Raw genomic sequence first — 23,877 nt, 5'->3', positions numbered from 1 at the left:
TCAGTAGCTATTTGATTACAAGTAAAGTAAATACATGATAAGTGAAATGGATTTGCAGACTTTAATCAAGAGGAAAAATAACGTTGTACCTGAAGACACAGGATCTGAGTGTCACAGGTTCAGTTCTCTGCTCTGCTGCACTTTCCTTGCTTAGTCTTGGCTTCCCTAGCTATTGATGTAACAGTATTACTTTCTCTTTCTACCCTGTACTTGTTTTGTTCAGCTGGGCTATAAACTTTCAGAGGCAGGAGGCTGCCCCTCAGTGCAGGTTTGTAGAGCACCCAGCATAAAAAACCATGATCTCAGATGGACACTTTGAGCCCTCACTGAAAATAAGCCACTTCACAACTTTATTTTCAAAGATGTCTGACATGAAAAAACGCATAGTGAGTAATCAGATACAGAAATGCAAGGTGCATTAGAATTTTACCATGACAGCATATTATACTTTTTAATTTGCATTGCCCTAATGCTATTTTCTAGGCAGAGCTTAAATTAAGTTTGACTTCCAAAGACTGGAGACTCTAGGGATCTATCAATGGAAGGCATTTCCTCAGCTTTCTGGAATACACTTCTACACAGAAGATTAGTGGAAGTACTCAAGCTATTAGTTTCTGCTTTAGAAGACAGCATGACAGTGAAGAGGTATTATGAGAATCCATAACCTTCAAATTTATTCCCAGCATAAAAAGTCTGAAATAAGCCATATATAAAGGCCTTCAGGATCTCATATAGCTTGCCTATTTTACTATATTTTGATGAAACATGAGTATTCACAGAGTGCAAGAACTATTAGAAAGCATCATTCATGAGACTGTTTGCATTGTGCATTTATAGGCTGACCCACTATGAACTTCTTATTGATTTTGAATCTTTAAATTTTACATTAATTGTGGCTTTAAAATAGACCCTCTTTTTCTTTCAAAAATCTGAAAACACTGCACACTAACTTTTCCCAGATTTTTTTTGTTGTCTTGAACATAATAGCTGAAGTCTGTTCATGACTTCACAATGACAGCACACTGGATGCCAACGCAAGTGAGTTGCTGTAAATAAACACCCACTACACTGCAGTAACTGACCTTTGGCCAGCTCTTAGTGTCTCCCAACGGTAAAGTAGAATTCACTAGCTTAAAGCATTAATCATGACCAACATCTCCAAGGACAGATCTTTCTTAGAACAAATGAAGTACCACTGTTGTATTTGGTGGTAATAGGTTGCAGACTAATACTACTCAAAAGGACAAAGTTACTATCTTGAGTGTTTTAGAACTCATTAGTTAAGAATATCCACTAGTTTAAGATGTTCTTGCTTCATTGGTGTTACTTTTCAGGACTGAGTCACGTTCTGTTAGCAGTGCTACTGGACTGTGTTAAGACAGGGGTTTTAAGTCTGATTTTGAAGTTGTATTGGAAAGATCTCAACCATTCACCCAAAGAAGTTTCACAGTCCCTTTAAATAAACATTCTCTACTGTCCAAATTACAAGCAAGTAATAAGCAAGCAATAAGTTTTATTGCACTTCAGCTTTCCATGTGCCATTCTCACACATGTTTTAGTTGTACTTTCAAACTTTACCTTTACTGGAAAGGTAGTATTTTAAAGGTACTGTTATATATAAAAGAAGGGCTAACTGATTGCATATCCAGTTGCTGAAATTAAATACAGCTTTTAAAATCAATATATATTTTACTGCCACACATGATTTTCACTGCAGTAAGATACAGAAGAACAATTTTTAAATGCAACGAAATCCCAGTACCTAACTACACTGTGTTACACAATGAAGATGCTTTCTGCCTAGAAACTTAACCTCCTTCCAGTGTTAATGAATGCAATGTTTATAAGCACATGAAAGATAAATGTGAAACAGACTTAAGTTTAAGTATGAAAGCAAAGCTATGTAATGACAGCACACTGGATGCCAAAGATTAGTGTCTGTAACTTTCATTCTTGTTGCTTCTTGTAACACATTATTATAATTATTGCTCCCATGGCTGCAGCTGCTAACAGAGAGTCTCAACAGTACCTAAGAATAGACATCTGAGCATCACATGAGTCTCTTTTCTTCTCTACTGTGTAAGCAGCATTTGTCAAATTATGCTTTACATAAATTTGGAACAAGTGCTCTATAAAACAGAGAGTATCAATAGATGAAAAATAATGATCAGATATGCACTGGCAGTTAGAATGAAACAGATGTAATTGACTAGATGAACTATTGACAATGTCACTAACAACTGTTCTTCATACTAGTGTGTGTTTTGTGCTACTGTTTGTTAAAACCAAAAATAGTCCCAAAAAAGGGGCTACAGCATACGGACTTATACCCCATTCATTATCATCATTAGAGTCTTCCCACAGTAGCTGTTCTGCTTCTCCTTCAGTATGTTTCAATGTCCCAGATTTCCCTTTTCAACAGACCTAAAACAAGCCAGTTTCTTTCATTTTCTTATCTGCACTCAACACATATAAAGTAACTTCCCCCTATTACAGCAAGAGCTTTTCATACCAACAAAGAGCTTTCCCAGATCTCACTGAGAGGAGCTACTAGCGAATGGGGCTGGGGTGAGAGGGGAAGGGAAGGTGTTAAATAACTACTTTACACAGCTATGATGCTTCTTAAAATCATTATTCTTGGCTTTGAAATACATCTGTTTGTCTGCAGTAATTGGGTGGTACAAGAAAAAAAGTAATCACAAAGATTACTCAGATTGCCTGTAGCAAAAAATATTCTCTGTAAAGAAGAAAGTAGAAGTTAAACTAGGACAACTCAGGTTTAGCAAACAAGATTTAACAAACCAGCCCTTTGTCAATCCAGCCTTATGGTTCTTCCTGCAGTTGCCACTCAGCCTGCATTTCCAGTGTCACCCATTACACACTCTGGAGACATATAGTTACTTTAAGTGAAGTCAAATTCTAACATAAACCTGCATTATTTGCAGTCTCACATTGGACTTCCTTCCTGATCAGCCTTCGGGTCCAGAACAGTTTCCACAGAAAAGATTTCAGAATAAGAATAGAGGAAGGCGTTGTGACCTCCAGAACATAAACCAGGACATGGAAATCCAGTTCCAACTTTGACATTAAAAATTAATGGGAGTAGGTTGCTACTGCAAAAAATAAAACACCACACACACAAAGAAAAACCCTGACTCTTGAACCTCAAAGTATTTTGGTTGCCACACAAAACCAGAGCAAAAGCCTGCACGTTCTAAACATTAGTTTAGCTTCTATTCTTTTTAAATTAGCAAGGAAGCTGTCATAATGTAAACCCTGCAAGAAAGTAATCTTCAGGAAAGAAACCGAAAAAGAAAGGTGAAAACTTAGCCCTTCACAACTCTGATTGATTGATTTATGACACGTGCCACTCACTGCAGAAGGTCTGTGAAAGTCAAATTCCAAACAAGGAAGAGTAGGTGAAACAACAGAGAAACGGCCTCTTCTGTTGTTGAACACAAATGTACCAAGCTCCTGTTGGAACAGGTTCGAAGGAGGGCCATAAAGATGATCAGAGGGATGGGGCAGCTCTCCTGTGAAGACAGGCTGGGAGAGATGGGGTTGTTCAGGCTAAGGAGAAGGCTCCAGGGAGACCTTATTGTGGCCTTCCAGTACCTAAAGGGGGCCTACAAGAAAGCTGCAGAGGGACTTGTTTATAAGGCCATGCAGTGATAGGACAAGGGGTAATGGTTTTAAACTAAAAGAGGGGAGATTTAGGTTAGATATTAGGAATAAATTCTTTACTGTGAGGGTGGTGAGACACTGGAACAGGTTGCCCAGAGAAGCTGTGGATGCCCCATCCCTGGCAGTGTTCAAAGCCAGGATGGATGGGGCTTTGAGCAGCCTGATCTAGTGGAAGGTGTTCCTGCCCGTGGCAGGGTGGTTGAAAATGGATGGTCTTTAAGGTCCCTTCCAACCCAAACCATTCCTATGGTTCTATTCTATGATTACCTGAACCCACTTTTCTTACTTTGTTCTACGATTTCTAGAGTCAGCAGGTAGCTTAAGGCTGTATGTTATCAGATTCTTTAACTGGAACAATTTTAATATTGAATTGTGGGTGGATGGCTACAATTAATCATGCACTGAATTAAGCAGGGTTAACTGAAAATAGTTTTCAGGAGTCTAACAAAGAAAGATATACACACAGAGAGGCATACTGGATTAACCAGCTCAGCTAGGCTAAAGGTCAGTCTCATTTCGTTACCCATGCTGCCTTACCTCCAACCTAATCCTACCCATATAATCATCTGCACACTTTTTTTTCTGGGTTAATTTTCTGTCAGTTTAGTAAGCTTAATTGGCCAATTCAGGAATCACTCTGCTGTAAAGGAAAGGGCCAGCATATATTGCCTGGAGTGGGACCGTACCATTCATTGGCAACTATATTTTAGACCAGCTTAATTTACCTCATAGACCTTCTTTCATAAGTATCCTCTCCCTTCTAAACTGCATAGCTTTCAGCTTCTTAGTTCTTGTTAATTGAAACCCTTATTCAATTGCCATATTCTCTTCCACTGAATTTTGCACTGGAGAAATTGAAAATAAGGAGAAAGAAATCTACCCTCTCTCTTTCCCTTGCCATAAACATCAGAGATTGTGTACATATATTAAAAAAAATAATAATTCTTTCCTTTTTGTGCCTTATTGTTATTTTAGCACTGTTAAACTCATTGATCCTTTTCCAAATCAAACTCATTGAAAAAAAGTGCATGCACATGATACAATAAAATATATTTAAAATATTAACTTTTCTGAAGGAAAAGACTAAAAAAAAAATCTGAAGTTTAAACTAACAACCACCACACTTTATGCCAATTCTATATTATCCACATACTATCTACATATCCAATGCATCATTCCATTTCAGCACATCCAGACTGGAGAAATGAGGTGCATGAATTCTGAACAGCCCTTTTTAGGAAAATATGTCTGACTGCCCTAATATCGCAGCTTTATTCCACACAGTGGCAATATTTTTCAAAGAGAGCTCTATTGCAGTTGGCTTATTGTGATAGAAATGTTGTGAATAGCTTTGACACACAGGAGTTTTGCAATGAGAAGGTCACAGGCTTAGTTTGGGTTTTCCCTTGTCTGGTTAGACAGGGAATATTTTACCACAGTTGGCTCTAGTCACTGGCTGATTTTCATTCTCAAATACCTTTCATCACCATCACTGATGCATTCAGGAAGAGCAAGACTACAGCCAAACAGCATGATGTGTTGATAGCAGCCGAGACGATTGAGATAACTGAAGAACTTCAGGAACTTTTCCATTTCAATACTTTTGACAATGGAAAGAACTGAAGTTATAGTGGTGTAGTTATATGGCAGCATTTGGCACTGGCTGTTGGTGATATTTATGCAGGCACCTGTGAAATCAAAACAATATATTTAGAACAAAAGTATCACCATTTAATAGTTGGTTCAAAGCATATATTGAATTGACTAGTTGTTACATATAGTATATAAGCAATGCCTGTACCTCACAGATAAGATTACGTTTTGCAATGCTATCATAATACTGTCAAAAAATCAGTATCTAAGAAAAAAAGGAATCTGGAGAAGCTAGGTAGTTTAGCTTGGAAAACCAAATAAACTCTTCGATATTTTCACAATTCTGACTCTCTACAAAACTGGACTAGAAATAACACAAACCAAATTTCTTTCTGACACAGGTTGGACAAACACACTATAAGAATAGCCTGGGTACAGCCAACTTTGGTTGAAACGAAGACTGAAAGTCACACAAAATATTAGGGCTGTGTTCTGAAGCCACTCTGTTTCTGGTGTTTCCGTAAAGTTTCTCTTTTTGCTACCATTCTACTTTGCAGCTGACTTTCCTGCCAAAATCAACTTGCTTACCTATTTTTTCCAAGGTGGTGGATTTACCTTCACAGTCTTTCTTCTCTATCCTACCAACACAGAATTATCTGATTTTACAGGTTAAACACCTACCCTGTACTAAACTCTTATCCCACTTTTGACCTACCAGAGTAGGCTTTCTCTGGTAATGCCCTGTCACGTGCAGCAGGCTCTCTCAGCTACGCATGATCAGCAGGTTAACTTACCACATGAAATTCTTAAAAGCGAATTTCACAAGCCTTACACCAAATTCAGAATTTTTGTCATGAACAAACTATTAACATCTAATATTTATGACAGCTCCCGACTTTGATGAAGGTCTTTCTAGGCCATCTAGTCAAGCTCCGGCAGCATTTTTTTCACACTCAGAGCATATCCACACTGTACAATAAACAGGGACCTCAGCCCATTCTCAAGACCAGACTCTGTCACTAATCATGCTGTAAACAAATCAAACTCATGCTGAATGACCATCCCAACTCTAGCCTTCTGAAGGAGGAAAACTCTTGAGCATATTCAAGACTTAACTCTCATGTTTTCATTATCTGATCAAAATGGACATAGGTAGCACTAAATGCAGTAGATCCTTCCCATCATCAGACATCTTGGGACTGGCTTCTTCCAAGAATTGTGTGGGTTATTTACACCTGACCTCCAGACTTGATAAAAGTTTGGGATGTAAAGCACACAGGATGCAGCTCTAAGAGTTCAGCAAGTCTGTCTCTTCCTCACCTTTCAGTCTAGACAGTCTTCACTGTCTAAATGCATGAGTGGCAAATTCTGGTATCTATGGACAATCTCACATAAGAGTAGGGAAAGCAAAGCATAATGAAGAAAACTTTCATTAGAGCTTTTTCAAGTTGCAATGTCTTTGAAGGGATGAACAAAGAAGGTGGTTTATCTAGACTTGGTAAAAAACAGTCCCTATTTTTTCAGTATACTCAAAGCTCCGCTCTTTGTCTTCTCCCTCTCCAGAAATCTCAACTAAAACTAAGGAATTGAGCCTTGGCCCACTGAAATAACAGCAAGTCTCTCCCCTCATCCTAATCAAGCTAAAACTATGTCCACAGGTCCCCATGTTAAGATTTACCTGCCTCCCAGTACTGCCAACAAGAAATCCTAAGCACTGGTGTACACCCATCTTCTCTTCTCACTCGCACAGTACAGTGACTAATGGTTCTATTCATCCAAGAATCACATTTTTCCATATGATCCCGAGACAGATTCTCCATTCAGAATTAAGAGTAAATGCTGGGAGATCAACAAAAAAAAAAAAATGGTGAGCCTCCAAATTAAAAGAACTTTCAAAACTGCCGAGAGCAATTTTCAAAAGTGGCTATATGAGTCAGTGGCACATGCCAATGATTTTCAGTGCAACTTCTACTCTGAAGTTGTATAGGTATTTTTGAAAAATACCACCAGGATGATCATCAAATCTACCTGGTTAGGCTATGAGATCAAACTCTGGTGACACTAAAATAGCTTTCCAGGAGAAAAGAAAAAAAGGTGGATGGAAGGGAAGGAAATTTACTTCTGAATCACAAAGTTTTCTTTTAAAAGATGCCATCTCTTTAATGACTAATCACTTTGTGACTTTTCACATATATTGACCTCCTATAAAAATGAAAAATCTCCCATTTTTTTTTTTGCATTATATTTTTTACCTCAACAAACTCATTGCCATTTGTAGCACAAAGATATATTTTGTTTTAATAACATTTTTATTGCTTGGGAAAGCTTAACAAGGAAACACAAAAGTTCTGATTTAAAGATTAAAAACGCTGAAGCTTTTACATCAGAAATTCTTTAAACTGCTAACCTCCCCACTGTTATCTCTTGCCTACATTCTTTTGCTGATGTTGGGACTATATTTTCAGAAACTGTTGCGATAAGAGCATAATGTACCCACACAAAATTTTGGGTGTCCCCCACCCACAAAAAATTCACACTGAAGTTATTTAAATAAATTAAATTATCCTAAACTGAGGGGAGGAGAGGCACATAGGGCTTACACAACTGGAATTTCAACAGAACAATTCACAAAATCATCACATATCTCCTGAGGCACAATTGCAAAATAGTCCCTGCCATGGCATGTGCCAAGAAGCAGTAACATTTTGGTGAAGATTATGTGCATGGGTGGCTTTAGACCTTTTAAAATTCGTACAGCCCTGACAGTGAAGAGCTACAGTTCCTTGGAGCTATCTGATCTTTTAGGAGTGCTCAGTGGCTGGACAACACTGCACTAAATTGAACATTCATGACCAAGAAGATGGAATTTTATAGCAATTATTCAAGAATTTTTAAAACAGAGAGATGGAGGAGGGACTAAGCCCAGGATCTGTCCTTGCAACAGAATCATGAGCCATCTTCAGTCCCATGAACCTTGCATTCCTGTAAACGTGAGTTCAATATTAATCCCAGGCACATCCGTATCATTGAACACTCTTCTGGAAAGCAGGTGCCTGGGTTAGAACCTCACCTTTTTAACATGGGTCCTCAATCCACCTCCTCCATTTTTTGTTTCCATCATTTATCCAGCAAGTAAATTACAATGCAACAGGGTGAGTGTCCCACACCCTCCACACCTCTGAGTCAAAAAGCCTAATTTCAGGGTAATAGCAATTGCTTTATCACAGTTATTTAAATCCTGAATTCTCACTGCAGTAGTAACAAGCACTACAGTCTGAAAAACCTTCTCCAGCAAATCAAGGAAAGCTACCTTGGTTCATAAACATTTAATTCTGCATAGGACTAATGAGCTCAGGAACAGCAACCCACTGGCTCACACTGCACAATGCCGCAGAGCACAGATGCATGAGCCCTCTCCAAGCCAGCCCACAGACCTCTAACCTAGCAGCAGGCAGACATATCATTATTGCTTTGCAGGGGACCTCACAAGTTCCACACACCTGCAGAAGCTGGTCATACTTTGAGTAACACAATTTTTTCAGAGCAAGGTTGTTTCACCTAAACTGAGACCAGAAAGAAACACAAGGATTCTCTATTCTGATTATTTGCACAAAACAAATCCCTCCATTAAATCTTGCATCAAGTGCAATAGCTTGTGATAGACAGAACCTATCTTTCAGAAAGGCAAGTCTGCTCAGTGCTAAACTGCTTTGTATGTAGGCAAACAGCGATACAGACACAGCATTGTACAGAGCAAGGAACAAATTGTTTTAAAGGACAAAAAGCAGGAGGAAAGCTATTTAAAATACAAGCAAAATAACCACTTATTTAATGAGGAACAGTTATTTAAATAAAAAGATTAAAGAGATAAGGTAAAAACATATTTTAGTAAGATAGCAGGTTGTGGGGTGGTGGGGTTTTTTTCATGTAAACAGAAAACCTGAATGATTACCAAACAGCCACAGATACAAGAAAAGAATGCAGTAAACCCCAAAATGCATAACTATTCCACCAAACTGCTAAATTCTTATTCATCTGTACAGGCTAAGTGTGTTTAACTATGTGGCCCTGCAGTGCCAGTACACTAATCTGACTGATGGTATGGCATACTAGCACTAAACATGTTACAAACCAAGCAGTAAACAGACCAGAGAAGAAGATAAATGCCGAACACACATAAAAAAGCCTCAACCTATTTACTTCCTTTCTCCTGTAAGGATTCACTAATTATGAGGGATACAAGGCACGTAAACCAGTTTTGGCAATACCTAAGGGGGAAAATAAAAAGCAGTGAATGGTAATAACAACACATGAAAAAGCTGTTGATCAGAACAGCATGGTTCCTAATTATATGGGTAATTTCTGACATTCATCTAAACTAAAGAGTTTTCTGCTTATCACTAGCTATTGCCAGATGGACTGAACTGGTAAAAAGGGGCTTCCTTCTAGTTCAACAATTGCAATGCAAGTCTACAGTTTCATATTCAGTGCTGCTGAAACTAATTTAAACAACACATTTTCCCTAACCCTCTCTCCAGATTGTTCCCAGATTGCACTACCTATGGACTGCATCTGCACAAAGTGAACTGGACTAGAGAACTGAGCTGACTGAAAATAATCACCTATATTCTTTCCCAAAAGGCAATGTTTGTGGCACCCCTAAAGAAATGCAACTGGAACAGCAACTTAAACTTGATTAATCATTTTAGCTTTAAAATGCTTAACCATCTCTATAATGGTAAGGTCACAATTCCTCACTCAACAGCGGTTGTCACTTCTGGAGGAATTTGAGGCTGTGCAATGAACCAGCTCTGGATGTCAGCCTGCATGAAAAAACAGCCTTTCCTCCCCTGATGCACTTTTAAATTTTTTGGTGGGCACAGGGTAGGTGAGAGAAAGGAGAAAAAAAAACCCAAAATATTTCACTTGGATCAGATCACTGGGATGAATAGCTTTTTGGTAGCAAAAACATTTGTTCTAGGACAAGAAGGGGCAGCGCAGTGGCTGGAACCAGTGGGTAAGAACAGAGCCTGCTCACAGCAGCTGAAACTGTGCTTTTGCAGGATGTGTCATCACTGCCCAGCACCACAAAGCACTTTGAAAGGATTAGGAATATTTGAATTGCACTATCAGAGTCAATTTCTGTCTGATGAGAAATGAAAGAACATCTATACTAAAAATATTATTAATAAAGTTGGTGCGACTGCATTCTGAATGTGTCTATTTTCTAACCTGCATTATAAAAACAGATCTAGGATCGTGGCACCAGCCGTTTCGAGTGTAATGTAATTACATGATGCCTCCAGTTAAAGCTAAAGTGAACTGGCCTAGATCTTAGCTAGGGTATGTTTTTACTAGGATTGTCATAGCAGATCTGCAACATGAGCCTCTGTCTCAGATATGCAAAGCATAACATGGTATATGAGAACGCTTGAAGAGGAAAGTTTGCAGCCTGATTTTCATATCCCAGGTGAAGTTTGCTGATATTTTAAGTAGAAATTTTTGAGTAGCTTATGGGAAATGGAACTGTGTTCAATTTTCAGCAGTGATCACCACCCACTTTGTTACAGAACTTAGCTTAGGATGCTCTCAGTACCAAGTTGAACAGTTGCAGTCTGTAAGTTCACTGGTAAAAACTCAGTAAACCCAAGGAAAAAATGACAACATTCACCTGGCTTTTTCATGGCAAAATCTCTAACAATGTGGAATGAAGTCTCATCTTTAATCCTAAAATGCCTTTACAATTTCTAGGAATCCCATTAAAAAGAGCAAAACCAAACCATACTCATCCATGCTAGCTTAGAAACTTGTCTAACTTGTCTACAGCAGCAATTTGCAGACTTTTTGATATGGGAATGACCTTCAGCAAATCAATTTTTTTCTATCCCCAAGTTGCCATGTTTTCCTCACCTTAAAAGGATCTTGTGACTCTGCTTGATTTCACAGTCTCATATGTGAGACAGATAAAGCTACAGAATGCCTTTTTTACTTCCTCTGTCCTGTTGCTATTGAAGATCCGGATTGTCATGGATTTTTGCTCCAGATCAAAGCAGCACAGCCCTCTACCTAGCATCTGGTCTTTTCCGCAAAACTTCTTCCAGAGCTCATTGCTGTCTTAAAGAAGTTTAATACTTCTTCTAATGTACTAAGACATTTTGGTACATTTTTCGTTTCACTTAAAACACAAGATGTACAGATTTTCTTGGCCTTCCTCCAGCTGTGAATTTCTCAGGTACAGTGCACTTGGGACTGAACATCTGATACTGCATTTCAGCTTTTTTCTCTGTAACTCAGGAAAAGTGCCCCAATAAGATATTTTCTTCTGACACACTTCAATAGATGCCAGGAAGTAGGATCTATCCTTTGGAATCTGCTCAGCAGGGAAATCTACAAACTGTCTCCTCCTTAGTTCAAGTATCAGGAGTTAAAAACAACTCTTTCACAACAAAAGCACTGTCTCTGTATTTCTTTCACATGAATGCTAGCTTGAAACATGATTTCCACAACTCACAGCAGCCTCCATTTCCTGACAGGAGGGGCAGCTTGGCTGCCGAGTGTGTATGATGGGTGACTGTTCCCCCCTGCTAAACACATTCTCAGACACTTCCTTGCATTTTTTCCATACTCCTAGAAAAGCTGCATATTTGTTCTCTTCCAGGACACATTATACCATAACACAAAACACCAACCAATCCTTATGGGACAGGACACAGTCATATTACACTATCAAAGAAAATGAAAAGGATACATACATACACTGGAGGAAAAAATCCAGCACCTCTGTAACTAGGGCAAGCACTAGTTGCAGGCTCTTTTAACCCCTTGGAAAAGTACAGTTAAATGCAGGAAACAGACCTTATCAAATTTAAGAAACTAATTATATTATAAAAGATCAAAGAAATCGAGGTAGTAGTGGTGTCATACTCATAAGCCTTCCCACTTAGTAATGTCTGGAGGAAAAGACATTTTTAATTACAACACCCTATATAGATAGAATAAAGTAGTTTCATCATTTCCATCAAAAGAAAATTCAGCTGATAATATTGTGATGGTTTACGAGTGTCTTCTGGTCTTGATGGTTCCACCAATGGTGAAAACATACCACACCACCCTCCAGTCAAAAGCTTTCACTGTATTAACTCCTGCTTTGTCTCTCATGGATATAACTTATTTATCCTAATTAAAATAAAATTCAGATATAATCTCTCTCACTTAATATCCCTGAGTTTTGCTTCCTCTTACATGATTTCACGAGAGGACGAAGCCCAACAAAAGTTGCCTGTTTTCCCCAGCTCCCTCAGCGTGAGGTGTAGGTGGCGATGGGGTCCTGCTAGCCGGACTGTGAGGGGCGGGGGGCTGGTGGCCAGGGCTGCCCCGGGCCAGACGCTGCCAGCTCCAATGGACCCACGGCAGGGCACAGCTGAGCCCCGCAGCCAAGATGGCGGCACCTCAGAGAAAACATGTTTAAAAAAGGGTAAAACGCTGCACTGGGGAGTGAGGAGGAAAAAAAAAAAAAAAAAGAAAAGAAAAAAAAAGTAGTGTGAGAAATAATCCTGTGAACACCGAGGTGAGGGAAGGAGGGGAGGTGGTGCTTCAGGTGCCAGACCAGAGGCTCCTCTGCAGCCTGTGGAAGAGCCCCGGCTGGAGCAGGTTTCCGCAGCCTGCGGAGGACTCCACACGATAGCAGGTGGATATGTCCTGAGGGAACTGCAGCCTGCAGAGGACCCATACTGACTCTGAGCACCTACAGCCCATAGAGAGGACCCACAGAGGAGCTGTTCTGGAGGGACTGCAGCCTATAGAGAGGACCCACACAGGAGCTGCTCTGGAGGGACTGCAGCCCATGCAGGGACCCAGCGCTGAAGCAGGTGAAAGTGTGAGGAGGAAGCAGCAGCAGAGAGGAACTGATGGGAACCGACCACAATCCCATTCCCCATCCCCCTGTGCCACTCACAGTAAGGAGGTAGAGGAGACGGGAATGAAGGAGTGAAGTTGAGCCTGGGAAGAAGGGTGAGGTGTGGGGAAGATGTTTTAGTTCTTGTATTTGTTTCTCATCATCCAACTCTTATTTTTAATGGGCAATACATTCAGATTTTCCCCAAGTTGAGTCTGTTTTACACCTGATGGTGACTGGTAAGTGATCTCTCTGTCTTTCACTCAACCCAAGAGATTTTTCATCTTGTTTTCTCCCGCAACTGTCCTGTTGAGGGAAGGGAGTGAGAGAGCAGCTGGGCGGGCATCTGGCAGGCCACCAAGGGCAACCCACCATAGCCTAATAAAAATATCAAATTCAAGTAATATGAAAGAATAATTGAAAACACTATAACAATTGTACATTTAGTTTTGATTCATGCACTGCTGTACTGTCTTTTTAAATCTTTTCTTTAGCTAGCCTAGATCGATCCCACTTAGCCACGTCAGATTTGGATAATTTTTAAGTCCTTCTCACTGATGAAGGTGCCTGTGACAGGGAAGATAAACTCCATGCCAACCAAGCAGGCCTTAAATAGACACACTGGACTCAGCGTCATGCAGAAAAATTTCTATGAAGTTGGGAGAGGAAGCTCGAGAGAAGGGGAAATTGTAGGTCATCTTTCTGTATCGAGGGCTAGACAGAAGCAAGGATGAGACAGGGACACATCAAAGATGCAGTAACGGAATTAGATCCTTTGGATAGTTCCTACTACAGGATAAAATCCTGACGTCTGTGTCAAGCTACGTTGATTATAAGAGTATAAATTGGAGGAAGAGGTAACATGGACAGAAAACCAAAATCAAGCTTTAGAAGCAAATAGCTTTAAAAAAATCCTAAGTCTTTAATTCTTTTCAAGTTTGATCAACGTCTCTGTATTATTTGCATTATTTCCTTCAGTAGAAAATTCTCAATTCTTCCCAAAAGTACGTTGTTGGCTATTCTGCAGCTGTTTGTGCCACGACATATTTTGAATCACAGTTTGAAATCAACAAAGACAATTCACAGACAGTTTGGCCATACTACTCAAAATATACCAGTCAAACCAAGTCAACAGTTTTCTTCATAGTTTCAGGTTGGATCCAGTTCATTTGGCTTTGTTTTTAAATCAGACAGTTGAAGATTTTTCTTTTATTATTTATTTTTCTGCTTTCCCTTAATATTTCCCCTTCAAGATGCCTGAAAATGTTTGTCTTCCAGACATCTGTCCTAAATTTGCCATTTTAAATAGTGAGACAAAGAACACATTTCATTTCTTCAACAATTTCAACTTCAGTGTCTGAGTGATTCTTGCCATCTGTTGGAGACCCCTGCTGTCTTCTCCCCAGAATCTCTTATTCTCAATGCATGGAAATTACTCTTTATATGACTTAACCTCCCATGTAATTACATTTCCTTTCATTTTCCATCTTTACCTTCCATTCACTTTCTGTATTACCATGTCAGTTATAATGTCAGCTTCATTCTATAATTTCTACAATCTTGTATTGTCAATACAGCTGTTATTTTGAGTTTGTATATCCCTATTTATATAGTTTCTCCCACGCCCAAGACATAATAATCATTACTTATAATGAGTGCATATTACCTTTCAATAACAAGTGAATTATAATGAGTGCAATTTACCTTTCAACACAACCCACCTTGCTCGTGTTTCTTTGTTATTTTCTTCTACTTGGTTTTCATTGAATTTTTCTGCACTTAAAGGCTTATGGTTTAGATAAGTTTTTTAAAAATTGTTTAGACAAGAATATCAAAAACATTTAGGAGGGTATAAGCTATTCAGATACAAATCATTTGTGCCTATTTTAAAATTTATAGTAACTTGGGGGAGGGGGGGTGCCATTGCTATTTAGGCCTAAAGAACTATTAGACTTTTGTGTCACTTACCCCTCAGTTCCATTTTTTCCCCTCATGGAATGCTGAAACACTTAGAACAGAAATACTTCAGAAGCATTTTTATCTAAATAACATACTAAACAGTTATTTTAACCAGGGTACCTAGCCATCCTTCCAAAATTAAATCTATCTAAATGAGAGGATAATATTTGTTTTACAAGAAGTTAAAAATTATATATGTTAATGAAAATATTAAAAATAGAAAGAGTGATCTTAACTTTATTTGCCTATATATTTCAAAGCACTAAACTCAATATTTGAGACTGCCATATCAAGATTTAACCTCTTCCACTGGATATCCAAAATGAGACATGCAGTTCTGAAAGGCATTGAACATTCAGAACGCACAAACTCTTAAATTAAAGCTTTGTCTAATTAGACGTGCACTACTACTAATAAGCACTAGTTGGTTTACTCAAGTCAAAGGTCACAGGTTTTGGAAAAGTTGCAGACCCCCTCTTGGCAGACCATGGGTACTTAAGGGAATTCCTAAGTCTAGCACTGTGCTCAAGATCCTGGCTTAAAACTCTTCATATCCCTGCATGTGGGGATAAAAAGGTAGCCACAGAGTAAATGGACGTTTTCTTCAGAACTACTAAGTGCCAGCAGACTCCATTCAAATGAACAGGGGAGGCAGGTGCCACCTACTTTTTGAAAAGCACTGTCCTTTGTGTATTTGGAATTTCAGTCTTGAGGCTAGGCAGCTTCTCTACCAAAAGCATCTTTTAAGCATGTACTGAAGTGCTTTCTGAAAAGGGATGAATTTAGCATATGCTCAGGTGTTGCTCTAAATAAATAATTGCCTTCCCTTTCTAAAAGTGTCACACTCTTAACCTCTGTAGCACCTTAAGATTTAATGTGAGGCAAAACACATTGTCAGCATAATACTGGAAAAATAAAAAGCTTGTAAATTACATTTGTAATAGAAGCATGTTCCAAATTCTTAATGACAAGCAAAGTAGCATGAAAGAAATTAAAGTAACACAATGAATGATGAACAGCTGGTCGCTATTTATACCTCTATGGTTCCTACTAGGATTGTCTTCAATTGCACATATTCCTTTTGTAACTATTGAGGTACATTTGCACAAAATCAAAACAATATTTCAAACTTCCACTCAAACTGATGCCTAAAAAGGAACATCATGTACATAATACATGTCACCTGCCTCTGAGTAACTCAAAACTTCCGTCAGGAAACCAGACACAATTCACTTCTGCAACTGCATTAAGTAAGTATTTCAGGATATCTGGATAGGAGTAATTTTAAGTGAAATTCCATGAAAAAAAAAAAAAAAGTTGCAGTCAATAAGAAGGTTATTTTAGAAGAAACAGTTCAAAAGCATTCACTTCTTAAGTTTCAGGTTTTAGAATTTTTAACAGCTCCTACGTAATCAATGCATTCAGTGCTTCCATCCTGATGTATATCAACCCAAGTATGTAAATAACAGGACCAAATAATACAACCACAGTTAATAAATGCTTTCTTAGAGGAGAAGCTCTCAAGCATTTTCATAATAGAGGCCACATCTTTATGGGTTATCACACACACACCTCCTTTCTCCCCAGCTGTTATTTCTCATGCCATATCGCAATTTCATAATATCCCTAAGGCAGCTACAGCAGTTGGTTTTTTCCTGCTAAAACAATGTACTGGGGGATTATGTCACTGTGATGGTTTACTTTTACAGTCCCACCCCAGCTATTCACCAAATAGCCCAAAGGTTTCTTCACTGATGAACACCAGGCGACATTTTCCATTGTCTTACAACTAAACCCAAGGTCCCCTTACACGAATAAAGCATTCCTTTCTTTTATATTCACTTTCTTAACATGTAGCATAAAAAGCTGTAGTTTCAAGATCACTCTTTCATTTTTAAAGATGGAGGCTTACCGAGGAGTACATTATTCCATGGTCTCTAACCTGGCACCAAACGACTACAACACAGGTTATTTGCCAAAAGAAGTCACAAGATCAGTGCTCAGTTTGTTGCTGTCTCCCATTTGTATCTGCTCCCTATTAAAGACATGCTAAAATTATAGCGGTTGCTCTATCACAATCAAGTAAGAGGGACAGATTATCCCCATGTGAGGCTGTCATAGTGATTATATCGGTTACTCTAATGAGCAAGTCCACAGAAGCGACTGTGGATGGAGGAAATATTCTAAAGCCATGAGATTACTTAGAACCTTAATCATGTTTCATGACCCATCCATTTTGACTCTTTATTCACTAGATCACTGAATCTCAAATATCCACAAACTTACTCCCATACATTCCATGGTTAGATGTAGCTATATTGCTAAATTGTCCCTTTTACACCATAGCAAAATGATAAGGTTATTTATAATCTAAAACATGAATATTCCTCAAAAGATTTCACAAATTTCATTTTAGCAAACTGCTTTTGCTCTAGAACATTTCAGATGCCACAAAAGAAGAAAGTACTCTTTCAATAATTTGAAACAAGGTCTTGTCTGCAAGGACTCACACTGGAAAAGGCTTATCCTGAGGGACTGCAGCCCATGGAGAGGACCCACACAGGAGCTGTTCCAGAAGGACTGCATCAAGTGGAGGGACCCCAGGGCAGGGAAGAGGTGTGAGGAAGAAGCAACAGAAAGGAACTGTTACGGACTGACCACAGCCCCAATTCCCCATACCCCCTGTGCCACTCACAGTGGGGAGAAGGTAGAGGAGATGGGAATGGAGTGAAGTTGAGCCTGGGAAGAAAGGCAGGGTGGAGGGGTGTTTTAGGTTTTGTCTTTCTTTCTCACCATCCTATTTTTAATTGGCAATACATTCAATTAAGTGTCCCCAAGTCGAGTCTGTTTTGATCATAATGGTAACTGGCAAGTGATTTCCCTCTCTTTACCTCAGCTCATGAGTTTTTCCATCTTATTTTCTCCCTCTGTCCTGCTGAGGAAGGGAGTGAGAACGCATCTGGGTGGGCATATGGCAGCTAGCCAAAGTCAATCCACAACAATATTGTCCAGTTAGCTTAAGTATCTACTTTGAGAATAATAGGTTTCTGTCATGATAGACCCTATGTTAAGTATAATTAATATGTTATAAGTAGTTGTTATCCAGAAATTACATAAAGCTAATAGAAAGTGCTAGATAACTTAGTTTTGAAGATTTTTCCCCCCCCAGTACATAAGTAAATCCTCCATATCTGTGCTGAAGTGTACCAAAGCTTTAATGTGTGTAACAGCACAGAAAAAGATAGAATACGATGGGTCATCCTATTTATATTTAGAAAGTATATACCTCACCCAAAGGCTGGAACAGTTCAAGAGGTCTGTAAAGCTACTAGGTTTCTAAGATCTTTTATTCAAAATCAGGTAACTCCTTTTTAAACTGCTGAAATAAGACTGCCCATTCGCATGTAAGTTTGGGTTGTTAAATAATTGTGTTGGGCTGGTCATCAATTAAAAATGTTAAAAATGCCACAACCAACATTGGTAACATACACTAAGTTTCTGATGCCTCTGAAAATTAAAATAAAAATCAAGCTAAATGAGCTTGTTCAGCACAACTTTTCTAGGCTTGATTCTGTATGAACTAACCTATGGTTAATTCCAATTTGGCATTCAAAGCATTGTGCTTTGTGTCATCTAAAGGGTTTTAAACCCCAAATTTCAGAGGAAAAAAAAATAATCCACAGATTTCATAACACCCACACTGATTTGATCTAAAGGAAACTTTTGCCTTTCTAGAACTGCCAAAACCAAAACAGATTAATTCCCAGCTAGCATAGGAACAAGTTCATCAGTGATAGAATCATGACTTCCATGACACTTCTTGTTTCCTTTGCAACTGACCAACTGTTCAGTTGTACCATGGCAATAGAAAGCTTGTACAAAAAGTATCTATAGCTTTTATTTTAGGTGATTACGGGCATGTAAGATCCTGCAGATTTTGTGAAATATGGTTTATCAGAAACACTTTACACATGAAATGTAATATCTTGATCCCTACAGAAGGGCTTAACAGGAGTGCCTTAAAAAAGCTGCAATAGAACACAAAGACATAATCTCAAGAGGAGGAGTATTACTTTTATTACATTTACATGTGGGTAGGCATTTGGCAAACTCTTGCATCCTGAGGGCTCACATCCATGTTTCAGTAACAGCCATGGTAGCCTCAAAATATAAGCAAGGTACTGTCACAGTGGCTTTCTAACAGAAGGTCATGACTTCTTTTAGGTCAACTGACAGTCTCAGAAAAACATTTGAGAAGACAATTGAACTGATGCAATGGCACAATATTGCTTCCTCTCGACCATGTGTGCTTGCCATTTCCTTTCAAATAACTTTGGTGCCAGACCAGCAAAGAGCCAATTTAGCCAGTGTTAGAGCTGAGTCAGCTCATGGAGGAGGCAGCAAACACCAGTGCATAAAAAGAAGCATACAGCACTGTATGGCTCTGAGCAAAGGGAATGGGGGCACCTTCTCAGCACCGCTAACCTCTAAGTGACACCCAGCTGACTTGTCAGCGCTTATGTGGGGAAGAGGGAAACAAGCTTTTGAACAACAAACCCCATCTGCAGATCTGAAATAGAAGTCAGACTCCAAGACTAGCTGAAAACAATTGCTCTGCAGTTAACTTCGTTCAGCTAATGAATTATACGATTTGAAAGGAATGAGTGATTCTCAACTCCCCCTTGTGCTCCACAGGTACCAAAGGGAGAGGTGATAAGGCTACTGACCACCTGCAGCAGAGAGAAAAACTGTTCATTATCTCCCAGGTCACAGAAAGGGGATTAGCCATGAGGGAAATACAGCTCATAATTTGTATCAGAGTTGAAGTGTTATCATAATTTTTTTTAAGGCAATCTGTACCAGCTGCTGTACAGTGGAACACCACATCCAGTCTGCATCAGACACTTCTTGCTCAGAGCTTAATGCAGTTGTAAATTCTAACACAGTTATTCTCCTGACCAAAGAACATTGCAGAAGGCTGAACTCTTCATCAAGCCACCTCATTTTTTGGAGCCCCACTTCTTTCACCAAAGTCCTTCCACACACTGCCCTTCTTGGCTGAGGGACATACTTGCTTCTTCAATCCCTTGGGCAGGCACAGCTGAGAGCAGGTAAGCTCATTAGCCAAAGCTGAGGCTGAACACCTACCCCCCATGAGGAGTGAACTGGCCTATATTCCAGATCTGGTATTTTGATTAGTCATTTCCTAATTACAGGATTCTTCAGTGAAATTGGAGACATATTTTTAAGAACCTACTGTTAAATAAACAAAAGGCACAAAATGAAATTGATTTTAGGATTAGATCTATCATTAGAGAATATTTTCTCTGGCATATTACTTTGGACAGGATTTTGCTGTTGTTTTGAAACATGTGCATGACCTAGTACTCCTGATAGGCTTTGTTTAAAAAAAAAAAAAGGGGGGGGGGGGGGCAACACATAAAAAAAATTGTAGCCTCCACAGGACGCAAGCAGGCATCCAGATGTTTTTGATTGGTTTTTGTTTTGTTTTTTAACAAATGTGTTTTCAATAAGTGAAAATGAACGCTAGCCCGATTGACATTTAATTTTGCACCAATACTGTTATGTTCAAAACAAAACAAAAAACCACAGTACTTGTAAAAGACTTAAAATAGTTGATACACTCAACAGGCTGTGAATAGGTCACCATAGAAATAGGCTGTGCCTGAGCTGTCCCAGTTGTCTCTGGTTAATTACCTTTCGAGAATAGCCAAATTACTCTGCTAATCTGTTCCGTAAGAATCCTTTTTTCCAAGTATATCTCACTATAACAACTTCCACCTCACTTTCAGACAAAATTAACACAGCAAACCCTCTCTGTAAAATCTGCCCAGAAGGTAAGAGCAGAATACAGCACTACACTTGCCAACCAGAACACTGTAAGTACATGAAACCTATGCTTTGCAAACTGCAGTCCCCTGCTTGGCAGTTTGCAGGTGGAGCTTAAGATCCAGATGTTGATCTTTAAAGCCCTGGCTAAGGGCTGATCAGTCTAACACATTATGTTTTCCCCATGGAGAATTCCCACAACCATGCTTTTCAGAGGCATGTATGTGCTTGTTTCGTTACGGCACAGGTAGTCATTGTCTGAAAAAGATCATTTGCATTAGCCAGAAATATTGCAGCCTAGATCTTCTGAATTTGATAGCATATTTGGCAAAGCATATTTTGAAAAACATGATATACAACTTCCTGGGCCCTTTCTTTATTCTGACGGGCTGCTACTGACTCTCCTGTCTGTATCACTGGAATTTTCTGTTAGGTACCATATTTTTAAAATATTCAGAGGTGGCCTAATTCTCTTTCTGCCACTAGAGTCCGAATGCTTCTTTTCACAGTTAAGCCTAGCTATCTACATTAACGTAGTTATTATTTAGAGTTGCAGTTACACTATTTGATTGCTGTGTGAACAATGAAGAATGTTCACAAATTTTCACAGCCTCAGCAATTAGAGGTCAGAAACCACCTTGGTTTTTAATGTGTAGAAGGATTACATCAATATACAGGCATTTAAGAGCTTGACATAACTATGATGAAGTTTTCTATAACTGTATGTCAGTTCAGGTTGCATTTAAACCTTAAGAACATGATGCTTGCAAGTTGCTTGTGCAAACTGAGATTTTTAAATCCTTGCACCTTAATTGCTCTTCCCAGAATGGAAAGTCCATTCATTTCTTTCACACAGCTCTACTAATAAATACAGATAGCTTCCTTCAATGGTCTGTCTTATAGCTCGTTGTTTGATTGCCTGTGTATGTTAGAGGGAAACAACAAGTTTCCCCATAAAAATTAGGACAACATTATCTCAAATACTGTTAAACAAGCTATAATGTTAATTTTTTTCAACCATGCAAAATGCTCATGTTCTACTCCTTATGCGCAAATAATTTTTTTATACCTTATAACCACAAAAAGCCTGGTTGAAAAAGAGTCCCCTGGAGGTCTCCAGCCAACTTGCTGCTCCAAGTGAGATTGCCACCAGCATGTTGTCATCCATGAGTCTGACTGAGTCTCGGAAACACCCAAGGTTAGGGATCTCACAGCCTCTGTGGGCAACCGGTTCTATTGCTGCTCTACCCATCCAGTGAAAAAGCTTTTCCTAATTTCAAGTATCAACTTCTGCTATTGTATTTCATTGGAGAGTATCATTAGGATTTTTTAAATTATCAGTTGTAACAAAGGTGAGAAAGACAGATTTTGTGTGTGGTTTAGTAGCTAAATTGATCTTTAACTGTATCGGGCTATTTATCACTTTCTCAAATTCCCACCCCCATAATGATTTTCAAGTCATGGTACTCATTATGTTCTTGAAATTCACTTGGTTGCGAAAGATGACAGTGACTGTAAATTACTTTCTGTTGTATGAATACTTTGACCTTCCAGTTTTAGGACAAGAGTTTAGATCTTACCATTTTATATTAATGATGGCTCTATACCCACACCTAGCTGCACTCTGTCTATTATAACCCATAACAGACCAAAGCAGGTCAACTTTAAGCAAACACAAAACCACATACTGCTACCAGATGTAAAACATGCTTTGGAAACAAAGCAATCAATCACAATGTAGAACAAAACACGTATTAACATAATCTTTTTGTTGAAATAACCACACAATTTTTAAAATAGTTTCAGAGAAGCTGAAGGGTCTGAAAATGGCTGTAATTATTCAGGCAATTATGTTCAGATGCCTTGTTTCACGGTTCCTATCTTTCAATGCTTCATGACAGGCTACGCGTATGACTTCTTGCTTAACCTCTTGGTCAGTTCGTGGTTCAGTTTTGACAAAAAATGTGTTTAAACAACAAGCGACAAAGTTTTAAAAAAAACATAATGGATGCATAAAAGACATAAAGCTGAAAAGACTTCTGTTCCTTAAAATTCTAAAGGTATGCATATCCATAACTCCAGAAGCACACGCACATTACTTAAAGACTAGAACAAACCTGATTTTGTAGTCATTTCCAAGGAGGGTATCTCCCACTCTAAAGTAAACTACACTGCTGAAAGGCCAAAGAGTAAATATATGTGGAATACCAAAGGGGGGTGTGATAGCTCTTGATAGTACTCATTACAGTATTTATCCCAACAGATACTTGGGGTCTTAAATATCTTATACAAAGCATTGTTTCATCAGACTGCATTTGGACAAATGATAATTGCAACTATTCTGTTTGTAAATAAGTAGCCACAAATTTATTAAAGGGAATTGACATCACAAGCTTAGCTAGAGGTAAACGTATTACAATTCTCACACAGTATTTAAAGCTTGTGGCAATTACCTGAGAGTAGCAATGCACCAGGTGATAAAAGCTAGTAAACTTTTTCTTCCTTATAAGTTGTAATGAAAAATCTCTATGTATTTTATATAAGTAATATATACAGAATATATGTAAGTTACTTAAGAATTTTTTCAGTTCCAGTTAATTCATCTTGTATGTCAGCAACTTAACGGTTTCATTGCCAAGCTATGCTCATGCAGCCATATGAAATAGCAATGGTGGAAGAAGCAAACTGATGAACAGCTGGTTCTTGCTATTGAAGTTAGTGAAAATTCACCATGTGTTTCTCTTACTGGTCACTAATTTTGCCATGTCAACTGCAAATTTAATTTTAAATTTCTGCTAGACAAAAAAACCTGAACGGCTCTAGTGATTATTTTAACTAGTGGGGAAAAAAATGCATTTTTTTTTAAATGAGGACCACATTGCCAAAGTCTTAGGCCA

General features: G+C 38.7%; 1 protein-coding gene across 1 annotated transcript in view; it reads right to left on the bottom strand.

Moving 5' to 3' along the window:
- CORIN (corin, serine peptidase) overlaps positions 1-23,877 on the bottom strand; it is a 146,485-nt gene that overhangs the window by 85,432 nt on the left and 37,176 nt on the right. Inside the window, exon 4 of the mRNA XM_037393916.1 lies at positions 5,162-5,372. Within this exon, the coding sequence (XP_037249813.1) occupies positions 5,162-5,372 (211 nt within the window). The remainder of the gene's footprint in view (positions 1-5,161; positions 5,373-23,877) is intronic.

The sequence above is a fragment of the Falco rusticolus genome, chromosome 1 (genome assembly GCF_015220075.1).
Source record: "Falco rusticolus isolate bFalRus1 chromosome 1, bFalRus1.pri, whole genome shotgun sequence".
Taxonomy (NCBI): domain Eukaryota; kingdom Metazoa; phylum Chordata; class Aves; order Falconiformes; family Falconidae; genus Falco; species Falco rusticolus.
The sequence above is the reverse complement of the archived record's forward strand: the minus strand, read 5'-3'. Positions and strand labels throughout refer to the sequence as shown.